Raw genomic sequence first — 21,816 nt, 5'->3', positions numbered from 1 at the left:
CTCATTGTTCCTGAAGTAGAGGTGAGAGGAATGTCAGCTGGAGTGTGTGTTGCTGTATCAGGGTGTCATTCATTCAGACAGACACATTCACACATGCACATAACCACGGAGCTGCACACATTGCACACACATACACTGCATGTGCACATTGAAGCAAATGCATCCAGAGCTCTCTATCCCTGTCACAAATGCAAAGACATCAAGAGCACCTCTCTCTCCCTATGAATGCACACACATATATAAATGTACAAATACACACTCACACACATACACGCGTGTGCACACATCCAGCATTAGTGGGTGTGTGTGTTACGAAGCAGACACAGGCCATGAAATATGCATGTCCTTTCGCGTGTTTCATAAGAAACACTCATCGATATTCCATTCCCATCTCAGCTGAAGTACCACACAGGAATATCAATTACACCGGCAACTTGGGTGGTGGTGCAGACAGAGATGGAGCTGAAGGAGAAGACGGCATCTTCAGTGTCATCTTAATGAGAGGGTCAATGTCTTCTGCTGCTCTGGGGTCAAGGCTGCCTGTGCAGATTATGAAATATATATTGACCTGAATGTGATAGAAGCAGTGCTGGGTAGTGGAATAAAACTGTAACCCATTGACACATCAGTAAAAGGTTTTGAGTTCTTGAGGTAAGGTGGGCCCCCAGAGAAACTTGCCATTTGTCGTGTTTCTTGGACAAAACTATTTCTAAACAAAAATAAATAAAGCCTTATCAGTGTCGTTGTGCCTTGTGGTCCATTTTTTGTGCCCAGGTCTTGGCCTTGGCCTTGGGTGGGGGGTGGGGGTGTTAACACCTTGGTCATCTCAAGTAAAATCACAGCATTTCAAGGCATATGGAATTTTGCTCTTTTAAGAAAAGATTTGGGTACCTAAACTACTTGCACAACACAGAATGCACAACACAGAATGCTCGAAAACACTATCATAATATTCTGTGTTTTGGACATGAAAGTCCATGTGCTTGTTTCTTTTTGGGATGAGCCTCCAACTTTTATATAATCCATTTTCATTGTTTTTATTTATGTCTTGTCCTTAGTCTTGGTCTTTGAGGGTTCAAAACCTTGACATCAGCCTTTGGCATCATACCTGCTTCCCTTTGAGGGTGACTTGACTACAATACTGAGTATTAACTTTGGACTTCTTTTATTTTATTTATCAATTTTAACCGTTTTCTCTGGATAACAATGAGACTTTCCAGAAATTTGTGATGGTAGGATTTCAACAATTCATTTAACAAAGTATTCAATCAACAGACATGTCCATATAGAGAGCGATAGATGTGCATATAGAGCTCTCTATTGACATTGATATATAGATATATTGGTTGATTTATTTGATGATGTCCTAGCCTTGCACATTTGTGGAGCGACTGAACAATACTCCATTAGACTGGGTTTTACTTTAACCTTCAAGCAACCAAACTATTTTATTGACTATTATGACTGAGTGGGGTTATTTATGACCTCATTGACTTTATACTGAAATACTTCTATATAAATGATTGTTTTAGCATTCTTCATATTTATTTCACTCTGTAATATATCTGGCCATCATCCTTCTCATCCTCACTCTGGGCATCAAGTATCAGTCTCAATGCTTGTGCAGCTGTAAATCTTGCTATTCTCAAGTCTGTTGGCCATGCTTCCTTGCAAAACGGTAAAATATAATGATTAGAGTTGGCAAATTACAATATCATCTGAAGGTATAATGTTGAAAATCTTATAGATCTTCTCATAAGTGACCCCACTCAAATTTGGATTATATTTGCCACACAGATTGGCCGATCCTTGCAAAATTCTGTGAACAAATGCAGTACAAATAGATTGACAAACTCATAGTAGGAAACTGTTTTCTGATTGAAATTACAAAAATGGTGCACAAAAATATATACCCGGGGTCATAAATTACCCCACTAGGTTTAAACAAACTTGAATGGACTGGTGAGCGCAGGGAGACTTGTGGACAACATGATCAGAAAAACTGATCATTTGGGTGGATACCAGGCCATTTCTGAAATAACACGGAGTGTCTAAGCCTGTAGCTCAGTGATTGGTCCAAAAAAGAGATAGTGAAATATGAATCATTTTTTAGTGAGCTAAAGAGGGAGCTATATGTTATTTTCATGTTTGTGAGGGTTTGAAAGTCCCTTTGACTTACATAGAGGTATGAAAAACTAAAAATAATCTACTTTCATGGGTGAGTGGCACAGGAGTCACACACAGGAATCTCTTGTTCATATTCCATTTCTGGGTAGGTTTCAGAAAGTCTTCAGAATATGTTGCCACCAATAGTTCGAGCTTTGAAATGCAATCTTTATTCATGCATTGCTACAAAAAAAGTACATGAATTATGGAATCCTGTGCAAACCGTGTGTCACAGATGAATTCACATTTGTTTGAAGTACTATAAAAAAGGCTTGAAACCGCAGAGAGAGTTGGTCCCTGGTACGATTCAAAAGAGCCAACTAAAATTTTAACTGAAAAATTCCTGAACTCATATGTCAGTAAATGATATGAATATATATAAATGAATAAATGAATGAAAAATATAATTTCACGACCTGGGTTTCAGTCTGAGTATATCATCCTTCTTCTTTTTTAATTGTCACTGAGCTTGGTAGGTTTGTACACACCTCAAAGATCTCAAAGGCCATCCCGGAAGAAGATATATTGAAGTTTAATTGAAAGCAACTGGACTTCGCTCAGCTTTTCCCAGAAATGTCAGAGACACCTCATGATTGTAGGAAAACAAATAACTAGAAAATGTAACAAGAGAAAAGCAATGGGAAAAAGTAAATAGTCATAAGTAAATATGGGAGATCTACAGTATTAGGGGACCTGAACCCAACCTGTAATCCTTTGATTGATGTCTTGCAACCTTTTTAATTACAAATATAAAAATTAATAAATGCATATATGGATATTTGTCATTGATGTTTGTTCCGAAATGCCCCTTCACACATAACACGATTGAAAGCCGACTGGCACACAAAGGAGGAATTGCATGCCACTCATCAAAAATTTGAGCCACCTCAAATGCCTTGTACGGCTGTCGCCACAACCATTCATACACACCAGCGGCCGAAAGACATTGAGTGCCCATTCGATCCCCTCTCAGCAGGTGTTGGCCAAATTCTATGTGCCACACACAAACATCCAACACCGCTTGCTGGGCACTTAGAAATGGCGGGGCTATTTGTGCTCCTGGCATGAGAGTAGAGTGGAGATGACCACAGTGAAGCTATGACAATTGTCTAAGTGCAACACGAGTGTGGCGTTACCAAGCAACACACATGCGTGTGACTGTGCCACCCCCCCCCCCCCCACACACACACACACACACAAATGGCTTGTGGAGTGTGTCGTCCGTCCCCCAACACACACACACCATGGATCCAACATTGTCAGCTGTGGCTGAGCGTCCTGGAATCCAGTCGCTGCCCAGCACAGTGTGCTCCTGGAACAACTGACCACTGTATACTCACAACTCAGCTGGTGAACACACAGTGTACATGTGTGAGCGGGCGCTCATGCCCTTGTGACATGCTGATAATTATGTACAGACACAATCACATGAGAACCTTCTGGCGTCAGAGCGCGTGGCACGGCGTGGAATTAATGAGCCGGCCGAGCAGGCTGATGTCAGTTCCACCGTGTAAACTGTAGTTTACATGACAATCAGAAAAGAGTGGAAATTAAACAAAACAAATAAGGGTAAAGGCGTGAACTCATTCACGTGTGATCACTATGCTCATACACTTTGCTGTGCACATATGGCGCTTGTCAGCTGACCGCTGGACCTGACTGTGCACAGAACGTGTTAAATTAAAAACACAGACATCAGACAGATGCAGGACAAAGATATAATAATACATACATAAAATAAAAATAACAGAACCAAGGAACAGAGAGCGAGCCTTTTTTTTCTGTGACCTGACGAGGTCCACAGACAAAGGTGAGCATGTCCCTATGACCTTCAACTGTCACAGCTGGGGAACACCTGTAGTGGATTGTAGAATATGAGCTCTCATAACTTCACCATGAGGTGAGGACGTCAGCTTGCTGTCCTCATGTGGAAATAAATTAAAACACATACGAGGGCTGTCAATAAAGTAACGGTCCTTTTTATTTTTTTCAAAAACTATATGGATTTCATTCATATGTTTTTACGTCAGACATGCTTGAACCCTCGTGCACATGCATGAGTTTTTCCACGCCTGTCGGTGACGTCATTCGCCTGTGAGCACTCCTTGTGGGAGGAGTCATCCAGCCCCTCGTCGGAATTCCTTTGTCTGAGAAGTTGCTGAGAGACTGGCGCGTTGTTTGATCAAAATTTTTTCTAAACTTGTGAGACACATCGAAGTGGACACGGTTCGAAAAATTAAGCTGGTTTTCAGTGAAAATTTTAACGGCTGATGAGAGATTTTGAGGTGATTCTGTCGCTTTAAGGACTTCCCACAGTGCGAGACGTCGCTCAGCGCTCTCAGCCGCCGTCGTCAGCCTGTTCAAGCTGAAAACCTCCACATTTCAGGTTCTATTGATCCAGGACGTCGTGAGAGAACAGAGAAGTTTCAGAAGAAGTCGGTTTCAGCATTTTATCCGGATATTCCACTGTTAAAGGAGATTTTTTTTAATGAAAGACATGCGGACAGGTCCGCGCGTCGGGACGCAGCCGACGCGGTGCGGCGGCACAGGAAAAACACCTCCGTGTTGATAACCATTTGTAAAATCCAGGCGGCTTTTGATGGCTTTCAGTGGAGTGAGTATATGAGAAATTGTTTAACAGGCAGGACATGTTCCAACTTGTCCTTAAGGCTTTCAATAGAGGTGTTTTTCCTGTGGCAGAGCATCGCGTCGGCTGCGTCCCGACGCGCGGACTCACGCATGCGCACGAGGGTTCAAGCATGTCGGACATAAAAACATATGAATGAAATCCATATAGTTTTTGAAAAAAATAAAAAGGACCGTAACTTTATTGACAGCCCTCGTATAGCTTCAGTTGACTGCCGCGTTAGTGCACCGCAACGCTGATGGATATCATGCCATGCAGAAAATCACTGGGAGGCACATGTATGTGCAGGATTTCCCCACATTGTAATGATTAAAACACGTGTCACATTTGCAACACGGTCATCAGTGGATCACTGTGCGCTGGACACGCCAAGCCAGCTGATGTGTTCATGACACAGGATCCGGCTCTTCATGAGACGAGAGTCTGGCTGATGTCTTCATGAGGTGAGCGCATCAGGTAATTCATGTACAACATAAAAGGGAGAACAGTAATCCACGTCATTTCATTACTTCCTGGTGTATGTCTAGGTGGAGGCTAAGTCCGCTCTTTATAACAGAAATTAAGTATTATAAATTGTGTTTTTTTTATTTTTTATTAGTGTGCACAAAATTATCACTGTGGTATTGTGCACGCCTGTGCGGCCGTGTGTTCCTCCCGACAGCAGGTGGAATGTTTCACGGTTCCCCATTTAGTTTTTTTGTTCGCGGATTTTCAGCCGGTTTCTGCTTCTTTCTCCCAGTTTCATGTTATGAGTAAAGGGGCCCTAACACAATCTTAAACTTTCTATCTGTTATTCTTTTACTTGTTATTTTGTATGTTGCCATCTCTGTGGTAATGGAATTACAAAGACAGCAAAATCTTGCCATGCTTTAGTTTACCCTTAAAAATTTACTATTATTGTAATTCATTTATCATTGAATCACCTACTTCACACCCACTTCACATACCAAGCAAAGGGAGCACCGTAAATGACCCTCTTGGGGTCAAGTTGACCTCAATTGCTCAGCAGGGCAACAACAAAACTATATCCTGTTGTTGAACTGAATGACCTTATGCGGTTTACAGCCAAGATGTTTTCTTTCTAAAGGGTGTAATAGCTGCCATGTCAGTTTGCTTTAGACTGAAGAAGGCAGTTGCCAAATCAATATGCGAATCCATACCGGATCTGCTGTGGTGACCCAGAGCAAAACAGGAGCAGCCAAAGAAAGACCGATTATATATGGATCAAATGACTAGTGACATTTAAACAAAAGAGAATATCCTCTGTACAGCTTTTTACCAAGAACTATGTTGCTCATTAAAACGTTTTTACTTGGGATTAATCATATCATATCAGCAGAATCTTCTACAGCCGTCATTATCATTCCTCTATGATGTTCCGTAAAACCTCAGTAAATACACATTACACCAGCACCATACAGATGATGCACAGCAAAACGTTTCTTTGCATTAATTATAGCTTACATGTATCTATCTCTGTGTTTTGTTGTGTAGGAGAATCCATATATGTGCAACAATGAATGTGATGCCACCACTGAGGAGCTGGCCCATCCTCCTGAGTTAATGTTTGACTTTGAGGGTCGCAACCCAACTACATTTTGGCAGTCCACTTCCTGGAAGAAATACCCAAAGCCCCTGCAGGTTAACATCACACTGTCATGGAACAAGACAATCGAGCTAACTGATGACATTGTGCTGACCTTTGAGTCAGGCCGACCAGAGCAGATGGTCCTGGAAAAGTCACTTGATTATGGCTTGACCTGGACCCCTTACCAGTTCTATGCCACTGACTGCCTAGATGGTTTCACCATGGAACCCAAGACAGTGGGCGATCTCACCCAACGTACTCTGCTGGATATCATCTGCACCGAGGACTACTCCCGAGGTTATGTGTGGAAGAATGATAAGACAGTGCGTTTTGAAATAAAGGACCGATTTGCTCTGTTTGCTGGGCCTCGACTTCACAATATGGCCTCACTTTATGGCCAGCTGGATACCACCAAGAACCTGAGGGACTTCTTCACCATCACTGATCTGAGGATTAGGCTGCTGAAACCTGCAACTGGAGCCACCATGGTGGATGAGAACAACCTCTCCAGATATTTCTATGCCATATCTGACGTCAAGGTGCAGGGCAGGTAAGACACATTCCAAAAATGGATTTGGATTTGATAGGATGATAATATACCAGTGTGCAGTCAAGTGACTCAGCACTCGGCTGGTTGTGGCATGATAGATGACACGAAGAACAGGAAGAAAAAGTAACTGATGACATGTTCAAAGGTGATGGGGAAAAATCTGAGACATTTTTAAAATTCAGGACAATCACATCTGCATGAATGAGAACTTACTAATTTATAGAAATACAATTATTAGACCGTCTAAAAAAAAAAAACTGCTACTAAATACACTTTTTAAATAGAAATGTTAAAGAACTGCTTTAGAATCACTATCTCTTGCAGTGTGTGTGTGTGTGTGTGGGGGGGGGGTTCTGTCCATCATTCACGCTACACCGGAGTGAATAATTCTGACTGTCAATGAAATGATGTGCGCACCGTGTGCACCAATAATGATGTCAAAAGAGATGTGCGCAGGCTATTGCTTCTGTTTTAGAAAGCACGAGTCTATTGACAGACTGGAGCGAGTTGATTCATGACGGGTGGCCGTTCAGCGTGCTTAGGTGTCTAGAATAAATCAAACTGTCATTCTGTTTTCAACAAGTCAGTGGAAATTGTAAAAAAAAAAAAAAAACTGCTTTGTGCTACAACTGAACTTTAATCTGTTTAATGACTTATCGTAACTTTGACATGACAAGCTGAGACTGCTGTCATTCTGTGTTGAAGGGACAAGGCAGGGGTGGCACCAGAGGCGGGGCCAGAGGGGTACTGACCCCAACTGAAATCTGATTGGCCCCTACAGTGCCCTTGTGTTCTTACAACACTGATAAATTAAAATAAGACTTTACTGATCCCAGACCAGGGAAATTCACTTGTTCCAGCAGCATACCCGTAATCAAGAAAGACATAAATAAGTGGAATACAAATAATTTAATAAAGTATTTACAAAGTATGAAAAGCTTTGCAAAGTATATGAGCAAGTTAAAAGAAAAAGAGGCCAGCTTAATGCAATGAAATGAAAGAAAAACAGGATATTAATGTTGTGAAAGTGGTCTTCTCCACGTCCCAGGTGAGGGTGGCCACGACAGTGGACTCGGGGATGATGGTTTCAGGGGGTCTGACAGCTTGGTCTTGACCTCCTCTTCATGCACCCAGTACAGGGCGTCAGATCGTTGGTTTTTCGTCCCGGGGCGGTAGGTGATCCGAAAGTCAACACGCCCGAAGAACAGCGACCAGCGGGCTTGCCTGGGGTTCAGACGCCTGGCAGTCCGAATGTACTCCAGGTTCCGATGGTCCGTGAAAACCGTAAATGGTACCGATGCTCCCTCCAACAGGTGTCTCCATTCCTCAAGAGCCTCCTTCACCGCAAGAGGTTCCCTATTGCCGACGTCATAGTTCCTTTCAGCCGGGGTCAACCTGCGGGAAAAGTAGGCACATGGATGGAGAACCTTGTCGGACTCCCCGCTCTGGGATAGCACGGCTCCTATCCCTGAGTCAGAGGCGTCCACTTCAACTACAAACTGGCGATTGGGATCGGGCTGCACCAGAACCGGTGCAGTCGAGAACCGGCGTTTCAACTCCCTAAACGTGGCTTCGCACCGATCCGACCAGGTGAAGGGGACTTTTGTGGAGGTCAGGGCTGTCAGGGGTAGAAATTTGCAAAACCGAGGAACTGTTGCAGTTTCCTACGGTTTGTTGGTTGGGGCCAATCTCTCACCGCCGCAACCTTGGCCGGATCAGGGGCGACGGAGTTGGAGGAGATGATGAACCCCAGGAAGGACAAAGAAGTGCGGTGGAACTCGCACTTCTCGCCCTTCACAAACAGCCGGTTCTCCAACAACCGCTGTAGGACCTGACGTACATGCTTGACATGGGTCTCAGGATCCGGAGAAAAGATGAGTATATCGTCTAGATATACGAAGACAAACCGATGCAGGAAGTCCCGCAAGACGTCATTAACCAACGCTTGGAACGTCGTGGGCGCATTGGTGAGGCCGAACAGCATGACCAGGTACTCAAAGTGACCTAACGGGGTGTTAAATGCCGTCTTCCACTCGTCTCCCTCCCGGATCCGGAGTGCCAGATCCTTGCTGAAGACGTCAGCAAGGTCATGGTACTCAGCTGGCACCGCCGCCAGATTGGGGGGGACTGAAACCTCCTCCTTAGCTGTCACACCGGGTGGAACCGAGGATCCTAAACACTCCCGGTGGCAGGTTTCGCTCCACTGAACCACAACCCCAGACGGCCAATCAATCCGGGGATTGTGTTTTAACACCCATGGAAAACCCTGGTGTGTGATTAGTGGAAGAAGGGTGCCATCTAGTGCCCGCACCGACAATGGTGATGGTAAGGCCACTAGAGGGAGCCCAACCTCCTTTGCCCATCTGCTATCCAGCAGATTCCCCTCCGACCCCGTGTCCACCAGTGCTGGGGCGTAAAGGGTTAGATCCCCACTCAGGATCGTGACTGGGATACTTGCAGATTTACGGGGTCTCCCCACGTGGGTGTTGTGACCCACCCTTAGCCCAGTCTCTAAGGACGAGTGCTGCTGTTTTGACCGTTTGGGGCATACTCTCTGAGTGTGCTCGGTTGAGCTGCAGAGAAAACACTCTCCACGGATCAGCTTCCTTTGTCTCTGATCTGATCGCTTTTTGGCCGTGCTCGTTTCCATAGCAACGTCAGCAGGGGGAGCTGTCGTCACGTGGAGAGCCCTGGCTGTGGAGCGTGGGGAAGTCGGCTCCCTTTCGGACCCGGGAGGAAGAGGGACGGCTTGTGCCTGACCACGCCCTTCGTCTCGCTCCCGTCGGTGTTCTGTTAATCGGTTGTCTAACCGTATAACTAGGTCGATAAGCCTGTCTAAATCCCGCGGCTCGTCCTTCGCCACCAGGTGCTCCTTAAGGACCAGAGACAGTCCGTTTACAAAGGCGGTGCGGAGCGCAACAGCATTCCAGCCGGCTCGCGCTGCCGCGATGTGGAAGTCGACTGCATACTTCGCTGCGCTTCGACACCCCTGTCTTATCGACAGCAGCACGCTTGAAGCGGTCTCGCCTCTATGAGGGTGGTCGAACACCTGTCGGAACTCCCTCACAAACTCAGTGTAAATTGTTAGGAGCCGTGAATTCTGCTCCCAGAGTGCCGTAGCCCAGGCGCGTGCCTCTCCTCGAAGCAGATTTATAACGTAAACCACCCGGCTAGCGTCTGACGCGTACATGACGGGACGCTGTGAAAAGACGAGCGAGCACTGCATCAAGAAGTCCGCGCACGTCTCCACACAGCCTCCGTACGGCTCCGGAGGGCTTATGTATGCTTCAGGGGAAGGTGGGGGGGTTCGTTGAACGACCAGTGGAATGTCTGTCTCTGGCATTCGGTCAGCAGGAGGAGGTGCTGCAGCAGCGCCCTGAGCATGCGCTTCCACCTGGGCGGTGAGAGCCTCCATCCTCCAACTGAGAACAATGCTCTGCTTGGTAACTAAGTCCAACCGAGCAGTAAAAGCGGTTAAGATGTGCTGCAGCTCACCTAACACGCCTCCTGCTGGCGCCTGTGCACCTCGCTCTTCCATTGGCTGTTCAAGCGATGGTTGACGCCCCTCGGGATCCATGACGCTGGCCGAGAAATCCTGTTGTGAAAGTGTCGTGACACGGACCCACAACAGGGGGCGTTAATGAACGGACAATGGATAAGCCAAAAAGTAACAATTTAATGCTGTGAATCGCACAACGAAGTACAGACAATAACAATATGGTGGAATGTCAATTATACACAAGGTGACGTGTGGGCAGGCTCGAAGATAGAAGACGTCTGGTGAGAGGAGAGCCGGATCCCACACAGCTTCCACCACCAACGGATCTGAAGAACACTGGAGCCACTAAGCCCTGCGCCCCAGGTGGCCACTGTCTTCAGCAGTCAGACCTGCTACTGCTGGCAGAGAACAGAAACAGTATTTCTGAGTGTGAGTTCGCACACTCAGTAATCCCACCGTCAGTGTTCAATTAGGAGGGAGCACCTCCACCTCCAATCACACACTCGTGCAGCTCCTGTTTAATCACTTATCTGGTTTGGGGTGTGAGGCGAAGCCGTCGCAGTCCACACCAAACGCCAATACCGCAGAATAAGGACACCATCACAGGAAAACGGCTGCAAATGAGATCAGACTATTACACAAGGTTTTTAGATTCAGCAGAGAAGTTACCTGAATGGTAGCTGATTTCTCGGCGAGGAGGTGGAGTTGCAGTCCGGCCTTTATGGAAATGGTGATGAGTTGACTGAGTGACAGCTGGTGCTGATGAAGAGTGACAGCTGTCACTCCCAGTGGCTCCGGCGCCCTCTCCTACTTGAAGCCCGCACTCCAAGCAGGGCGCCATCTGGTGGTGGTGGGCCAGCAGTACCTCCTCTTCAGCGGCCCACACAACAATTAAGTTGCACTAGAAGGATTTACATAATTGCACTGGCAAAGTAATTACAGTGGCAGTGTAACTGGCATACAGTTAAAAATAAAATTATAGAACATGTTAAAAAATACAAAAATACTGTTGAATAAAGTGTGGTAGAAAAAAATTAAACAGTAATGCAGATCATGATGGAAAGGTGATGGAAACAGTAGTCGATAAGAGCAGGAATGATAATGGTGCTGTGATGAAAACAGAATCGTGCCATGCTGATTGTAAGGGTCCTGTCCCACTGGGGAGGGGATTAATTGCGCATGAATTGAGTACACAAATTACGGGCATTCGTTGTCGTTCGCAACAAAAATGGCCAAAAATGACAAATGTCCCAGTATGAATTACGGATATATTAATAATATATAGCGAATATATGATGAACAATCACGGTTATATAACACATGTAGTGAGGAAACTGATCCGACACATTGAGATTATCACGGCAGTATTACGGGTGTATTATGAATGCATCGCGCACGTGTTGCGTGTGCACGGCATCTGTATTGCGGCCATAAAATAAGCTAACTCGCTCCTTTCGGCATCACTATTCACACCAACACCACAACCTCTGGAGCATTTGCTGGACTTGGACAAGTTGATCACAGAGTGTTGTCATGCGAGGGTTAACTGTTCAGTTTGGGGTGCGGGATGGGGGAAGCCGCTTGGGTGTGAGACAGTGTTTTTTTGTTGTTTTTTTTGAGAGTGTCACAGAAAACAGACTTCAGTGTGAGTTGTGGCTAAACAGCAACTCTTCCTTTTGTTGGTGTTAAATAAAAGTCCTGGATTGCAGCAGCTATTACGTCTTTGTGGATCTACACAGCTGGACCGGCACTGAATGGCAGGTATGTCGATTTCTGCCACATATATAGCACTTTGGGTTTAAGTGATGTGTTTATGCATTCACAGATTGTCTGCAAAGCAGATGTAATAAAAATGCTTTATTCGTGGCCAATCTGCATGCAGTCGCTACAGCATATTTTAGTTTGTGATGTGGACGTGATAGGCACGATATATATCTGTTTTACACACTGTCCCAGTCCGCTGTCAAGCCGCAAATCCCTGTCAGTTGTGGATATCAGCGGTTAATGGCAGATATACAGTGCATAGAGTGAGTATTGTGTATGAATTGAGTATGTATGGAGTATGTAAGGTGGATGTCATCCGCAGCCAACATTTTGTGTAGCTCAAAAATCCTGACAACGGAAGAACGTGCCTCTGCGGATAATTGCGGACATGTGCGGGTGTGGGCCAACTCATACAACCATGTTTCACACATATTGGGGATGTTAAGCAAATATGAGCCAATTTTGTGCGCAATCCATACGCAATTCCTCCTAACCGCCAGTGGGACGGGGCCCTAAGACAGTGATGCTGTAAAGTCTGATGGCCGATGGAATGAAGGACATATACGAGGGCTGTCCATAAAGTATAGGTCCTTTTAATTTTTTTCAAAAACTATATGGATTTCATTCATATGTTTTTACGTCAGACATGCATGAACCCTCGTGTGCATGCGTGAGTTTTTCCACGCCTGTCGGTGACGTCATTCGCCTGTGAGCACTCCTTGTGGGAGGAGTCGTCTAGCCCCTCGTCGGAATTCCTTTGTCTGAGAAGTTGCTGAGAGACTGGTGCTTTGTTTGATCAAAATTTTTTCTAAACCTGTGAGACACATCGAAGTGGACATGGTTCGAAAAATTAAGCTGGTTTTCAGTGAAAATTTTAACGGCTGATGAGAGATTTTGAGGTGACACTGTCGCTTTAAGGACTTCCCACGGTGCGAGACGTCGCGCTGCGCTCTCAGGCGGCGTCATCAGCCTGTTTCAAGCTGAAAACCTCCACATTTCAGGCTCTATTGATCCAGGACGTCGTGAGAGAACAGAGAAGTTTCAGAAGAAGTCGGTTTCAGCATTTTATCCGGATATTCCACTGTTAAAGGAGATTTTTTTAATGAAAGACATGCGGACGGGTCCGCGCGTCGGGACGCAGCCGACGCGGTGCGGCGGCACAGGAAAAACACCTCCGTGTTGATAACCATTTGTAAAATCCAGGCGGCTTTTGATGGCTTTCAGTGGAGTGAGTATATGAGAAATTGTTTAACAGCTGGACATGTTCCAACTTGTCCTTAAAGCTTCCAACAGAGGTGTTTTTCCTGTGGCGGAGCGTCGCGGCGGCTGCGTCGCGGCAGCTGCGTCGCGGCGGCTGCATCGCGGCTGCGTCGCGGCTGCGTCCCGACGCGCGGACCCATCTGCACGTCTTTCATTAAAAAAATCTCCTTTAACAGTGGAATATCCGGATAAAATGCTGAAACCGACTTCTTCTGAAACTTCTCTGTTCTCTCACGACGTCCTGGATCAATAGAGCCTGAAATGTGGAGGTTTTAAGCTTGAAACAGGCTGATGACGCCGCCTGAGAGCGCTGAGCGACGTCTCGCACTGTGGGAAGTCCTTAAAGCGACAGTGTCACCTCAAAATCTCTCATCAGCCGTTAAAATTTTCACTGAAAACCAGCTTAATTTTTCGAACCATGTCCACTTCGATGTGTCTCACAGGTTTAGAAAAAATTTTGATCAAACAAAGCGCCAGTCTCTCAGCAACTTCTCAGACAAAGGAATTCCGACGAGGGGCTGGACGGCTCCTCCCACAAGGAGTGCTCACAGGCGAATGACGTCACCGACAGGCATGGAAAAACTCACGCATGCGCACGAGGGTTCAAGCATGTCTGACGTAAAAACATATGAATGAAATCCATATAGTTTTTGAAAAAAATTAAAAGGACCTATACTTTATGGACAGACCTCATACACTCAAAAAACTGAGTCACTGGATTGGATTTTTATCTAATAAATATATGTAGTCCCAACTAAATTAAATTAACTTATCTTGCATGGATGTGCTTTATTTGAGTTGGGGCTACATATATTTATTAGATGGATCCCTGCTCAATTGAATTGAGTTCATCCAATGAATCATTTTTTTAGTGTAGTAGTGTTCCATCTTGCAGTGTGGGTGCAGTAGTCTCTAGTAGTGGGTGCAATTATATATATATATATATATATATATATATATATATATATATATATATATATATATATATATATATATATATATATATATATATATATATATATATATATATATATATATATGAGGGGATATCAAAAAGTTTTGAACCTCAAACAGAAAGAGCAAGTTATTTGGATTTATAATGTTTTATTTTTCAACATAGTCCCCTTCCAACTCCATACACTTGTTCCATCTAGTTTGCCAGTCATTGATACCCGATTGGTAGAACTCAACATCTTGGTCCCCTAACCAGCCCTCCGCTGCAGCAGTCAGCTCATCATCATTCTCAAATCTCTGGCCCCGAAGGTATTTTTTCAGCCTGGGAAAGAGGTGGAAGTTGCTAGGTGCTAGGTCTGGAGAATAAGGTGGGTGAGGAAGAAGTTCATAGCCACACTTGCGCACAGTGTCCATGGCAACCAAGCTGGTGTGGACTGGTGCGTTCTCCTGGTGAAGCAGAATGCCACGACTGACACTCTAGGGTATGTCTCTTCCACATAGTGTTATGACTGAACAATTGAAGTGAGCAATATGATCTTAGCTACATGAAATTTTAGCTAAGGCATTGATGTAGATCAGGTGTGATGCATTGTAATATCCGACTGGGAAAATGTGTGAGGCTCAAAAGTTTTTGGCATCCCTCATATATATACATATATGTATAATGTACAAATCCTACTCCTAAGCAGACGGCAGCAGTACTGCAACATGAAGCTGGAATCCAATGGCACTAAAATAAGAATAAGAAGCAGAACTGCCAGTTACTTATACCCAGGGTTTAAATAAATATGTAAAAAAAATATATACATCTTTTAAAAGTACACAAAGTATTTGAGCAAAGAACAATGTGCAAAATATATTCAATGACATATGTTTCCTCAAATCTGAAGTTGTAGCCAAAGGCAAAGGAATGACTGATGACATTTACAACTTACTGAACAGGAAGTTGTTTGGACATTGGACATATACAGTATATATATTTGGTCCCTCTCTGTAAAATGTGGCTCATGCATGTCCCCTGACTTGGAAAAATCCAAGATCCAGCACAAGAAACCAATAACATCTGTATTTCAGGTGTGTCTGAACACACCAGTCTTTCAGTTATTAATTAGTGCTTAGAGTCGACTCAGCCATGAGTTTCCCCCATAGAGACTGCAGATGTTTTTACAAAAGATAAGCTTTGTAAGAATGTCTTACTTTTGAAAACCAGAGAGACTTCTATTGGAGAAAAGCAAACAGGCAATCATGCTGGGAAAAGTGGGAAAACTAATCAGAAGCATTGTACAAAGCCAGTGTGACCATTTGGAGGGACCAGAAAATAAATAAAAAATGCCCAGTGGGGTATTGTAAGGTTGCATGATGTCTTCTTAATTGGCATACCACACTGTCTACAATAAAACATCATGACTGATGCTGGAATTGGAGCTGGATTGATGGAGGGCAGTTGTACTCTGTAGATACTTTATTTTAAAGTATTTACCTATGAAAGAAACATCTCCTGGATGCACTGGGACACTTCATCGGTGATGAATCCTGCGGTCATTGGGTGTTTTGGGTCTCACAACCTCATACACCCTCACCCAGATGACTCAGCCAGGGATGATCAGGCCCTAACGAGAAACCCAGCAGCAAACCACAGATCAGCCCTCATCAACCAAACCCATCTTGTGGCTTTCTCTGCAGCCTTGTTGCGGATTGAATGCCCCTTTTCTTGGCTGCTCCAGTGATGCACAACTGAGTGGAGACTTTGCAGAGTGAACGTCCTGCAAATCCTCTACAGCCGACTTATCTGTCCTCCAGCCTCTGCTCCACCAGTTCCTGGTACTTAGCGCATTTCCTTTTATTGGTTTTCTCTGCAAGCGGCACGGTGGCTTAGTGGTTAGCACTGTTGCCTCACAGCGAGAAGGTCGTGGGTTCAATTCCTGTGGCCTTTCTGTGTGGAGTTTGCATGTTCACCCCGTGTTTGCGTGGGTTTCCTCCGGGTGCTCCGGTTTCCTCCCACATCCAAAGACATGCGGGTTAGGTGGACTGTAATCTTTAACTTGTCCCTAGGTGTGTGTGGGTATGTCTGTGTTTGTTTGTCTGTTTGTGGCCCGGTCCTGTCCTGGGTGTACCCCGCCTCACGCCCTATGACTGCTGGGATAGGCTCCAGCCCCCCGCAACCTTTAATTGGACTAAGCAGTAGAAGATGGATGGATGGATGGTTTTCTCTGCACGCTCCTCCCCAAGGCACTGTGAATTCCAGCAGGATCCGATGTTTGAAGTCGCAGAGGTGATGATCATGTCTGGCTGGAGTGTTGTTATAGCAATGTGTTGTGAGAACTTCAGCTGTTTTCCCAATTCAGCTTGCTGATGCCACTCAGAGGCTGCACAGAGGGCGCCTGATGTTTTCATCTGGTTTTCTCTCCAATTTTAATGAAGGTGATTGCCTTCTTTGGGGAATGGTGGTGTTTGCTGGTGTTGATGGCAGTAACTAAGTTCTCAGCAAGTGACTTATGCATCTGTTCATGGCACCAGCGATAGCAGCCATCTGCAACAGTCTTTGGGAAGCTGCTGAGGAAATGTTTTAATGAGCCTCTTCCATAGCAAAGCAGACATGGGGGGATTGCTGGGCTTGGCAGTGCATCATAAACTGTTTGCACCAGGTACCAGACATGAAAGAAGTCTGCCTGCATGATGTTCATCCAGGTAATCCTGCACTGCAGCCTACTCTCCCACTTTGTCCACGCCCTCTGGTGACAGAATCCTACCACCCTGCTCACTCGCTCTTCCTCCACCCATGCTCGGACCTCTTCCTGGAGTAGACAGTGCCTTGCTGACCTGGGTCTTTGAAATGTAGCCCAAATTTGTTTTGCCAGGTGCCAAGGTACCCACCAGTGTCTTCTGTTGCAGGCGTGACTCCACCACTTCCACTGCCAACTCTGCAGTTTTGTTGCTTCCATTCCTCACGCCAATGACGGCTGATGACACCTCACTATTCCTGTACTGTAGGACTTCTCGTGTGCATGCCACCATGAACTCTTCAGTGAGACAACTGAACAGTAGCTACAAGGTGTTGCTTGTCTCAGGAGGGACAACGGAGAAGGTGAACAAACTCCACCCATGCTCGGACCTCTTCCTGGAGTAGACAGTGCCTTGCTGACCTGGGTCTTTGAAATGTAGCCCAAATTTGTTTTGCCAGGTGCCAAGGTACCCACCAGTGTCTTCTGTTGCAGGCGTGACTCCACCACTTCCACTGCCAACTCTGCAGTTTTGTTGCTTCCATTCCTCACGCCAATGACGGCTGATGACACCTCACTATCCCTGTACTGTAGGACTTCTCGTGTGAATGCCACCATGAACTCTTCAGTGAGACAACTGAACAGTAGCTACAAGGTGTTGCTTGTCTCAGGAGGGACAACGGAGAAGGTGAACAAACTCAACAACTTCTTCAACCTGTTCAACCAGTCCATGTCCCCCCCACCTTCTCACTCACTGCAGACATATCTCCTCCTTCCCTCAGCACACCTCCCCCCAGACATCACAGCAGGAGCTCCCTCCTCCTGCTCCACCTCAACACAACCTCTGCCATACATCACTGTGGACCACGTCAGAGGACAGCTGAGGAAGCTTCATCCCAGGAAAATGGCAGGCCCAGACAAGGTGTGTCCCTGACTACTGAAGACCTGCGCGACTGAACTGGAAAAACCACTACAATGTATCTTCAACCTTAGCCTGCAGCTAGGGAGAGTGCTCACCCTCTGGAAGACTTCATGCACCGTTCCAGTTCCTAAGAAAAACCGGCGCAGTGAGCTGAATGACATCTGACCCGTGGCATTCACTTCACACCTGATGTTGATGTTGGAGCAGCTCTTCCTCAACCTCCTCAAACCCCAGGTGCAACACATCCAGGACTGTCAGCAGTTTGCATATCGGGCAGGTGTTGGTGTGGAGGATGCCATCCTCCTACCTGCTACACCAAGTCCACTTTCACCTGGATAAGGGAAACAGCACAGTGAAGATTCCCTTCCTGGACTTCTTGAGTGCCTTCAACACCATCCAGCCCCTTATGCTCCAGGACAAACTGAATGGGATGCGAGTCAACCCCTGCCTGGTCACCTGAATCTCCAGCTACCTCACTGACAGGCCACAGTATGTCAGGCTGAGAAAACACCACATCTGACGATGTGATCAGCAGCACCGGAGCCCCCCAGGGCATGGTGCTGACCCCTCTTCTCTTCACCCTGTACACCTCTGACTTCTGCTACAACTCTGAGCTGTGTCACATCCAGAAATTTGCAGATGACACAGCCATTGTTGGATGCATCAGGGATGACAGCAAGGAGGAGGACAGGAGCCTAGTGAAGGACTTTGCTGCCTGGTGCCACACAAACCATCTACGGCTCAACACCTCGAAGACAAAGGAGCTGGTCATTGACTTTGTGAAGTCAAGACCAAGTCTGTGACCAGTTCTGATTGATGGAGTTGAGGTGGAGGCTGTGGATTCCTACATGCACCTCGGGCTGTGGCTGGAAAGCAAACTGAACTGGACAACCAACACTAACCATCTGTACAGGACAGAGCAGGCTGTACTTCCTGAGGAGGCAGCGGCCATTTAACATCTGCAGGAAACTCCTGTGGATGTTCTACCAGTCCGTAGTAGTTGGCGTCCTCTTTTACACTGTGGTGTGCTGGGGCGGCAGCACATCCAAGAAGGACACATCCAGGCTGGACAAACTGATCAGGCATGCTGGCTCTGTGGTTGGCATGAAGCTGGACTCTCTGGTGATGGCGTCAGAGAAGAGAACACTGGACAAACTGCTGGACATTATGGATGATCCCAGTCACCCTCTGCACACTGTCATCAGCAACCAGAGCAGCCTCTTCAGCCACAGACTGCTCCTTCCCAAGTGCAGGACCAACAGACTGAAAACTCCTTTGTCCCTCAGGTCATCAGAAGGGTACAACTCCTCACTCAGGGGGAGGAGGAGAAACAGGTAGACAGAGGATGGGAAGGAGAGGAACAGTAGTAGCCAGTAAACCAGTATTGATCAGTATGTCTGGTATATTGTGTATTTATATTGCAAACTGTTTTGCTTTTTTACTTTCACTTTTGATACTCTGTGTGCTTCTTACCCTGTGTCCTGCTTTACAATGCTGCTGGAACCCCAATTTACCTGAGAGAGTATTCCCAAGGAATGAATAAAGTTCTATCTAATCTAATCTATAATGTGCTGCACTGGTGAGGTTGCATAGAGCGGCAGAGGCCACAAGACTTGGGGTAGGATGGAGTGCTGATCAATCCAGGCTTTAAATCTACCAGGCAGACCAGACCTGTCAATCTTGGTAAGCTAAGTACCGAGCTCTTGGTTGGACGTCTGAATGGGAGTGGTGTCTTTCAGGGTTGAGTCAAAGAGCGTTCGCAAACTCTTGACTGGCTGTTCTGTGATGGATGGAATGACAGTTCCTGAGATTGAAAACCGAAATCTGTCAGTTACAGTGTCAGTGTCTACTCACAAAACAAATATTAATTAACTAGTATTTGTTTATTTGCCAATTCATCAATTTATTTATTTATTTACTATTACAATGTCAATTAATCAATCAATCAACAACTTTATTAATCCCACAAGGGGCAATTTCATTTCAGTAGTCCGTTAAAAAAAACACAATAACATAATAACATATAACAACAATAAAACTAATAAAAACAAATAAAAACAGACTTAAGGAGTTAAAATGAATAGCAAGAATAAATAAATGAATAAAAAACATGGCAGACCTAGGGAGCATTTAAAAGTTGAATCGCCGAAGGGATAAACGACTTTAAAAACCAGTTGGTTCTACACACCCTACAAATTTAATGAGCCATGCAACAGCTAGCCTCAGCTGAATTCCCCAAAGAACTCTCACTCGGTCATGTTTGAATCCTTCCGAGACACACCATTTGGTAAAAGTTGGGAAAATTTATTTTTTGAGGGTCCGGCCCACACTCAGCTTGTAACCACACAGCACAGCCACAATAGTGACAAATGTCCCAGTATGAATTACGGATATATTAATAATATATAGTGAATATATGATGAACAGTCACAGTTATATAACCCATGTAGTGAGGAAACAGTGTGATACATAGTGATCCAATACACTGACATTATTACGGCAGTATTACGGGTGTATTATGAATGATTCGCGCACGTGTTGTGCGTGCACAGCATCTGCATTGCGGTCATAAAATAAGCGCACTCGCTCCTTTCGGCATCACTATTCACACCAACAATACAGCCTCTGGAGCATTTGCTGGACTTGGACAAGTTGATCACAGAGTTAATGTTCATTTTGTCATGCGAGGGTTAACTGTTCATGAGTTTGGGGAGCGGGAGGGGGAAGCCGCTCGGGTGTGAGACTGTTTTTTTTTTGTTGTTTTTGTTTTTGAGAGTGTCACAGAAAACAGACTTCAGCGTGAGCTGTGGCTAAACAGCAACTCTTCCTTTTGTTGGTGTTAAATAAAAGTGCTGGATTGCAGCAGTTATTTATAAACTAGATTACGTCACAGGCATATCACAGGGTTTCTGGTTCCGGAGCACAGCGGTGTTCTGCTGTATCTGTTAGCTGTTTGAACTGAGCTGTTTGAGTTCTTTGAATTAACAGTCTTTTTCAAGACTTTTTTACTTTTTTTTTTTACTTTTTCACCGTGCTCCAACGCCTAAAGAAGACCTCTAACGGTCGAAGCATCGCGACGGAGCTCTTTTATCAGCTAACCTTCATCAGCGTTGGCAAGCTTGCTAACGCTTTCGTTTTTATTTTTATTTTATTTTTTAGCACTGTTGTCGTGCTGCTCCACAGCCTGCCTAGTGGATTTTTATTTTATTTTAGTACTGTTGTCGTGCGTTACCTGTGCTGCTCCACAGCCTGTCCAGTGGATTTTTATTTTATTTTTAGCACTGTTGTCGTGCGTTACCTGTGCTGCTCTACAGCCTGTTCAGTGGATTTTTATTTTATTTTTTACCACTGTTGTCGTGTGTTACCTGTGCTGCTCCGCAGCCTGTCCAGTGGATTTTTATTTTATTTTTTACCACTGTTGTCGTGTGTTACCTGTGCTGCTCTACAGCCTGTTCAGTGGATTTTTATTTTATTTTTTACCACTGTTGTCGTGTGTTACCTGTGCTGCTCTACAGCCTGTTCAGTGGATTTTTATTTTATTTTTTACCACTGTTGTCGTGTGTTACCTGTGCTGCTCTACAGCCTGTTCAGTGGATTTTTATTTTATTTTTTACCACTGTTGTCGTGCGTTACCTGTGCTGCTCTACAGCCTGTTCAGTGGATTTTTATTTTATTTTTTACCACTGTTGTCGTGTGTTACCTGTGCTGCTCCACAGCCTGTTCAGTGGATTTTTATTTTATTTTTT

General features: G+C 45.2%; 1 protein-coding gene across 3 annotated transcripts in view; it reads left to right on the top strand.

Annotated features, from left to right (window-relative positions):
• LOC117522020 (netrin-G1-like) overlaps positions 1–21,816 on the top strand; it is a 185,390-nt gene that overhangs the window by 92,681 nt on the left and 70,893 nt on the right. For all 3 annotated transcript variants that reach the window (XM_034183387.1, XM_034183388.1, XM_034183386.1), the window contains exon 3: positions 6,308–6,951. In XM_034183387.1, coding sequence (XP_034039278.1) covers positions 6,308–6,951 — 644 coding nt within the window. The remainder of the gene's footprint in view (positions 1–6,307; positions 6,952–21,816) is intronic.

This window comes from Thalassophryne amazonica, chromosome 12 (assembly GCF_902500255.1).
Source record: "Thalassophryne amazonica chromosome 12, fThaAma1.1, whole genome shotgun sequence".
Lineage (NCBI taxonomy): Eukaryota > Metazoa > Chordata > Actinopteri > Batrachoidiformes > Batrachoididae > Thalassophryne > Thalassophryne amazonica.
The sequence above is the reverse complement of the archived record's forward strand: the minus strand, read 5'-3'. Positions and strand labels throughout refer to the sequence as shown.